Here is a 7,819-nt window from a genome sequence, read left to right as displayed (position 1 = left end):
CAGCTCTACATCCCATGGCTTTCCCCTGCACTCCACAAGCAGAGAAAAAGGAACAGAGAAGGCTCCAATATGTCTATATATTTACTAGCATGACAACTGCCCAGGTTTTCTTGTTAGTTGCATTACAGTTATATTCTCCATTCTCTCTCCTGTGAAGACATGGCTCATGCTCTTTCTACTCTACTTGGATTATACCTTAGAAAATGTCACCACCAGAGAAACATGTGCAAATATTTTATATGTAGACCTAGTTTTAAATATGGCATTTTTTTTTTTTTTTTTTGAGATGGAGTCTTGCTCCGTCACCCAGGCTGGAGGGCAGTGGCACGATCTTGGCTCACTGCAACATCCATCTCCTGGTTTCAAGCGATTACCCTGACTCAGCCTCCCAAGTAGCTAGGATTACAGGTCTGTGCCTCCATGCCTGGCTAATTTTTGTGTTTTTAGTAGAGACGGGGTTTCACCATGTTGGCCAGGATAGTCTCAATCTCCTGACCTCATGATCTCCTTGCCTTGGCCTCCCAAAGTGCTGGGATTACAGGCATGAGACACTACGCCTGGCCTAAATATGGCACTTTCTTTCTTTCTTTTTTTTTTTTTTTGAGACGGAGTCTCGCTGTGTCCCCCAGGTTGGAATGCAGTGGCGTGATCTCAGCTCACTGCAAGCTCCGCCTCTCCCGGGTTCACACCATTCTCCTGCCTCAGCCTCCCGAGTAGCTGGGACTACAGGTGCCCGCCACCGCGCCCGGCTACTTTTTTGTATTTTTAGTAGAAATGGGGTTTCACCGTGTTAGCCAAGATGGTCTCGATTTCCTGACCTCGTGATCCGCCGGCCTCGGCCTCCCAAAGTGCTGGGATTACAGGCGTGAGCCACCGCGCCCGGCTGGCGCTTTCTAAATTAAGAATAATTAAATAATGACTTTGTTATCAGTCTCTCCTAACTCCTATATCCTTATTCTACAAAAATTCACCTTCAAGTCCTATTTACAGAACAAAAAGATACACATTTATTTCCAACTTTCAGAATATTTCACATAATTATATTAAAAGTGTGTACACTATATAGCTAGTATAAACATATTTTTATTAATTGTGCAGCTCCGACCTTCAATGCTGGAGAGAGGAAGCAGAATGGGCTTTCTCGGGAGGTAGTCATAGGAAAATTTCAAGAAGATGGAAACGGTTCCCTAGAGTGTGATTATGTATCCTGAGTAGGTATGGGTTCACATGTAATCTCAAAGCCCTTTAAAGCCAGCTATTTTATGATTCTTTCAGGCTTTCATGAAGTTCTCTCCTTTTCAAGCACCCTCTTTAGAGCACCTTGGACTTCCTTGTTCCTAAGACTATAAATTAGGGGATTAAACATGGGATTGAAGAGGCTGTGAAACAGCAGGAGATATTTCTTCTGCTCTTTGGGGCTCTCATATTGGGGCTCAACATATGTGATGATGGCTGTACCATAAAAGAGTCCAACCACACAGAGGTGGGAGAAGCAGATGGAGAAGGCTTTCTGGCGCCCCTCTCCTGACTGGATCTTTAGAATGGCACATAGAATATGAACATAAGATATTACAATGGAAAAGAAGGGTCCCACCAGCACAGACACTGCCCCTGCCAAAACCATTACCTCATTAATGTGGGTATCCGCACAGGCAAGTTTGAGAACAGCCATAATTTCACAGAAAAAGTGATTAAGTTTCTGGGGTCCACAGAAGGACAGTGGTAGCAGTAACACTAGATGGACAAGGGCCAATAAGACTCCTAAAATCCAGGAAGTCAATGCCAAAGTGATGCAGGCTCTCCAGGTCATGATGACGGAATATCGGAGAGGGTGGCAGATGGCCACGTACCGATCATAGGACATCACCACCAGGAGGAGACATTCTGTATGTGCAAAACTCAAAAACAGAAACATCTGGGTCATGCAGCCAGCAAAGGAGATGGACTTGGCTGGATGCAGGAGGTTCACCAGCATCTGGGGCACCGTGTTGCAAGCATAGGCGATGTCGACGACTGCCAGGTGTGAGAGGAAGAAGTACATGGGGGTGTGGAGTCTGGAGTCCAGTGAGATGAGCCCTAAGATGGTCCCATTCCCCAGCAGGGTGAAGATGTAGAACAGGGAGAAGAGCCCAAAGAGGAGCATCTGAATCCTTGGGTCAATGGGAAATCCCAATAGGTGGAACTCTGTGATGGAAGTCTGATTTCCCCCCATTTCCCTGTAGAAGAAACAAGTAGCTCACCAAGTCTGAATGTCTAAGGCAAATGTTTAAGCATGCTGCAACTGTACATATTATTGTTTGAGTATTTTCTAAGAAAACACCTTCAATTATATTTTGATCTTAGTCACTTACTAAGAGAAAATTATGCATTACAAATGAAGCACAAGGAAATTTTGTCATCTATGATAAATTCAATGTTAGTATGATATTATAGTATTCATTACATCTTATTTTCAAATCTACTTTCATCACAGTTCAAAATATGTTAATACTTAAATTGCCTTCATAGCATGGGCTCTTCCCTCAGTTTGTGATGATTATATCAGATGCTTGCCCTCTGTATTCCTTCATTGCAGGGTACTTATATCCATGCACGTGGAAGTGTGCTGGTGTCTATGTCTATATATAAGGATAGAAAGAGGGATGACGACCATGTCAATGATCCTGCTATCAGGTCTTCTCACCAATTTGTGCCTTTGTTATATGAATTATTTGTTAAACTTGTGATTTTTTACTGATTGCATAATCTTAAGTTAAGAGAATGGCAGTTTGCCCTAACTTTGGCTGGATTTAAACAGAGATCTTTGTGTCTTGACTTTTGTACCCATAAAGGGTCTACTCTGTTTGTGTTGTCTTATGATCAGAATGTAGTTACCTGTCACCTTTCTTAGACTACAGTAATCTATTGTATATTTCATTGTACATTTCATCATACAGTAATCTACTGTATATGTAGTACACCTCTTATACTATAAATGTGTATTTATATTATTTATTTGTATATATATTTTTCTGCTTTTTGCAAATTTATTTTTAACAGTTTTTAATTGATACATAATAGATGTAAATAGTTTTAGGGTACATGCGATAATTTAATATACTCATTTAATTTATAAAGATCAAATCTGTGTACTTGGGCTATCTGTCACCTTAAATATTTGTCTTTTCTTTATGTTAGAAACATTCAAATTATTCTCTTCTGGCTATTTTGAAATATACAGTAGATTACTGTAAACTATAGTCACTCTTCTAATCCATTGAACACTAGGTCTTATTTCTTCTATGAAACCATATGTTTGTACCCATTAGTCAACTTCTCTTTTGTTTCCCTTTTGCTACCCCTCCTGGCATCTGGTAACCACCAATCTACTCTCCGTCTTCATGAGATGCACATTTTTAGCTCCCACATATAAGTGAAAACATACAATATTTGTCGTTCTGTGCTTAGCTTATTTCATTTAATGTAATGACCTCCAGTTCCATCCATGTTGCTGCAAATGGCAGGATTTTATTCTTTTACATGGCTGAATAATATACCATTGTGTATATATATCACATTTTCTTTATTCATTCATTGATCAGCACTTAGGCTTATTCCATATTTTGGTTACCGTGAATAGTGCTGCAATAAACATGGCTGTGAAGATATCTTTTTGATATGTTCACTTCCTTTCTTTTGGATATATACCCAGTAGTGAAATTGTTACATATGATTTATTTAGTTACATTTGGAAATTTCTAAAATTCTGCTATATTCCTACAGTAACAAATGTCTATCCAGTACATACACACATGAGTATATATATAATTGAATCCTTACTCTGCGTAATGCACTTGTTTTCTGTTTTATTCTAGTCTAATGTATTCTATTTCATTAGTAAAAGTGCTGGCTGAATTATTTCATGATGGGTCATAGCCTGGGATTTAAAAAGTACTGATCTCTATCCAAAACTAGAGCTAAAACTCTAACCATATACTTCTATTCACAGAATGTTTAACATATTTTATAGCTTCTTAACTATCATGTACAAATAAATAACTACTTATTATTTATGGTGACTCTTTAGTTTTTTTTTTTTGTGGCCTATCAAATGTTTTAAAATCCTTCCAAAGCAAAGAGGGTATACTGAGGTTTGAATCATTATAACTTCTAAATTATTGCTTCTGTTTTTTTGCCTGACTCTATAGCCTTCTTCAGCCCATAATCCATCTGGATTTCACTAAAATAAAAACAGAAAAATTCATAATTGAGTTCCTATCAATGAGTTCCCTATTCAAGTTTTCTGATAAGTTAATATTTGAAAGATTTCATCAGCAAAGGTAAATAAGTTTTGCTTCAAAGCAAGAATCATAATTCAAAGTAGAAATTATTGGAAGGTGATATTATCTTAGTCAATAAATAATCTGATCATTATTGAAATTGCCTTCTTGAAAATTAGTAATTTTATTAGGAATGAAGATTTCAGTGAGTGTTTTAATTCATAGATTTATTAACCATCTATTCAAGATGGGATTCCTTTGTCATGTGAGAAGTTGAGCTAGAAGAATGCCAAGATCCTTTCCAACAATAGGATTCAGTGGTCCCAAATGTATAGAAAAGTGTTATTCACTTTCACCTCAACTTTCTTGCAATATCTGAGTCCAATGAAGATAACAATGCTACTTTTAAAATTTCATATGATAAAGGCACACAATAAAGTAGAAGGACCAATGGTGTCATCTCATATTCCCCCATCTGCAAGTAGCTAAATCACAGAATATAAATCCACAGGTATTAACTGAACATATACTACGTCCTGCTACATGTCTTAGCTGAGGGCATATAAGACTGTACTTGTTTGTAGCCACATGTAACCTGGTTGGATTGATAAGACTATTAAAAAGACTCACAAATATGCCAGCAGTCCCACTGCTGGGTATATACCCCAAAGAAAGGAAATCAGTATATCGAAGAGATATCTGCATTCCTATGTTGCAGCACTGTTTACAATAGCTAATAATTGGAAGCAAGCTAAGTGTCCATCAACAGATGAATGGATAAAGAAAATGTGGTACATATACACAGTGGAGCACTATTCAGCCATAAAGAAAGAATGAGATCTAGTCATTTGCAACAACACGGATGGAAATGGAAATCATTATGTTAAATGAAATAAGCCAGGCACAGAAAGACAAACATCACATGTTCTCATTTATTTGTGGGACCTAAAAATCAAAACAATTGGACATAGAGAGTAGAATGATGGTTACTAGAGGCTGGGAAGGGTAGCAGGGGTATTGGGAGGAGGTGGGGATCATTAATGGGTACAAAAAAATTAAAAAGAATGAATAAGACCTATTATTTGTTAGCAAAATAGGGTGGCCATAGTCAATAACTTCATTGTCATTTTAAAATAACTTAAAGAATGTAATTGGATTTTCTGTAACTTAGAGGGTAAATGCTTGAGGGTCTGGGTGCCTCATTCCCTATGATGTGCTTATTTCACATTGCATGCCCGTATGAAAACATCTCATATACCCCATAAATATATACACCTACTATGTACCTACAAAAATTCAGAAAAAAAGGGACTCACAAATATGATAATTCTAATGTTTAAATAGCTCAGAAAAAGGAATTTTATATTTAAAAACAAATCCTTTGGGTCGCTCTTCTTCTTATGTAACATAAATCTAGTTTGCAGTCAATTAGGCCCATTGTTCTATAAAACCACTACTTAATTTCATGAGGCAATAGAAACAAGCAATCCCCCACAAACAATTATTTTACCTTACAATTTAAACAAGAAATTCAACACCAAATGTATCAAAATAAATTATCTACATTAGGTATATCTGAAAGAGAAAAATTTTAAATTAGTCTAGTAGCTAAGTCTATAAATAGCAGAAATTTGGCATTAACAGATAAGAATTACAGTTTGCATTGTGATTTTTTATTACAGTGCATCTGAAATTGTATAATAAATAAAGGTTGGATAATATAATATAAAAACTTACATCTTACATCAGGATTAACAACTAAAAATGAGAAAACAAGCTGGATATGAGTTAGGTAAAGCTTCACAAATTAGTAAAAAGCATCTGTAAGCTAGTGTTGAAACTCTTTCATTCCAAGAAGATTATTGGGGGGAAAAAGTGCCCCAGTGGAGGTTGAATAGCTCTCAGAAGAGATGATGTTATTCTCTGCTTAGATCAACCATGTCTCAGTATGCTATGAAAGTGTGTTGCAATGGAGAGATTAAGACCCATCACGCACACTGCCATCTGCTCCTGTCCTAGGGAAAAGGGCTCTCCCTGTACTTATCTCTCTGGTTTTCTCTGGAAGGATGTTGATGTCAAGATGTTGCTGCTGTTAATTTCTTCAGTCAGTGTAGGATTCATGATCAGAAATTTAAGCAGGAATACAATTACTTCCAGGACCTCTTCTTACATTACCGATTCCCCAAGCTTATTTTAGTTTCAGGAACTCCAAAATATCCCCACCTACTAACCTTCCAAATAGATTCACTTGTTTTTAGGGCAGGTGGAACTCATATAGATTCAACCTTCCAAATAGAATCACTTGTTTTAGGGCAGGTGGAACCCATATAGTATTCCCATCCCACGTTGGCTGAGTTTTATCTTCTGTGTAACCCGAACATATATTCTGTAATTTTTTCCATCAAGTCTCCACAAGGAATCCAATTCCCAAAGTAGGACCAGGTAGCAAGAGCTATAGAAGCTGTGGGCAACATGTTAAGGGATCAGAAAGAAGGATAAAGCATCCCAGTGGGATTTGTTGAACCCTTTTTGTAAGATTTAACTGGAGCACAAACGAGGAAGGACAGTTCTTACCAAGAAGCAATCCCTGTTCTTTAATTTCTAGTGATTTTGAATGCAAGGGGAGTGTGAGGTGAAGTGAGGAAGACCATAATCCCTGAGGTCTGTGACTATTACTATTTTCTCTGTCTTCTGAGAATGAAGAAATGAAAATGAACTGACCCTATTTTATAATTTCATGAAATCCAGCTGAGACAATCCGATGGTGTCTTTGTGCTTTAAAATTTTCTTTTAGTCTTTTACCTAAATCCATTCTTATACTTAAATATAAAGGAGGCAGGATGTAATTTGCTAAATTAAAGTTTTTTTAATGTTTATGACTGCCAGCTAAGAAAGTAAAAAAACCTATTATTTTTACCTTGAGAGAGCTCACCTGTAGCAGGTTTTAATGTACTTTTCCCCATCAGACCTGTTCAGTAAGAGGCTTGTTGGTGATTGGTGTCCAGATTGTGTCCTCATATACTGAAAAGATGCTGCTTCCTCATATTGATGCCCAAGGGCATCTAATGCCTAGAGAGAAACACTCACTCTTACCCATATGTTGTTCACGGTCCAATTTATTAAATATATAAACTCGTAAATTACATCTCTTCTTTTTCTATTTCTAATTTTATAAATATAAAAGCCTTTTATATGTCTTATAATTTTTTTGCCTAATATTATATTTTATCTGAAAAAGATGTATTTTGTTTGATAATAGCAATGCTGAACTTGGTTTACTAATACTTAGGCTAATTTGCATTTATGTTCATTTTTGAGATTTGTTCAATAAATCACTTTTCTTCTACTGTACTTTTCTAGTTTTGTTATCATTGTTATACTAGCCCTATAAAGCAAGCTGGATTGCTGTACTTCTTTTGTCTATTCTCAATAAGTTTTACATAGTATGAGAATTAGCTGTTCCTTAAGGATTAGTAAAATTTGCCTTTAAAACTATATGGCATGGTGTTCTTTGATTAGAAGAAAATTCTGGTAACCAATTCAATTTTTTGAACATTAAG

The 7,819-nt window shown here is 36.6% G+C and overlaps 1 protein-coding gene across 1 annotated transcript; it reads right to left on the bottom strand.

Moving 5' to 3' along the window:
- Window positions 1-553: 553 nt before the first annotated feature.
- Window positions 554-6,074, bottom strand: LOC129040663 (olfactory receptor 2A25). The gene is made up of 2 exons (XM_054495417.1): window positions 5,997-6,074; window positions 554-2,216 (listed from the first exon to the last, which is right to left on the bottom strand). Coding segments are annotated over exons 1-2 (939 nt in total). The 5' UTR covers window positions 5,999-6,074; the 3' UTR covers window positions 554-1,279.
- Window positions 6,075-7,819: the final 1,745 nt, after the last annotated feature.

Source organism: Pongo pygmaeus, chromosome 6 (assembly GCF_028885625.2).
Source record: "Pongo pygmaeus isolate AG05252 chromosome 6, NHGRI_mPonPyg2-v2.0_pri, whole genome shotgun sequence".
Lineage (NCBI taxonomy): Eukaryota > Metazoa > Chordata > Mammalia > Primates > Hominidae > Pongo > Pongo pygmaeus.
This window is presented reverse-complemented; position numbering and strand designations above follow the sequence as displayed.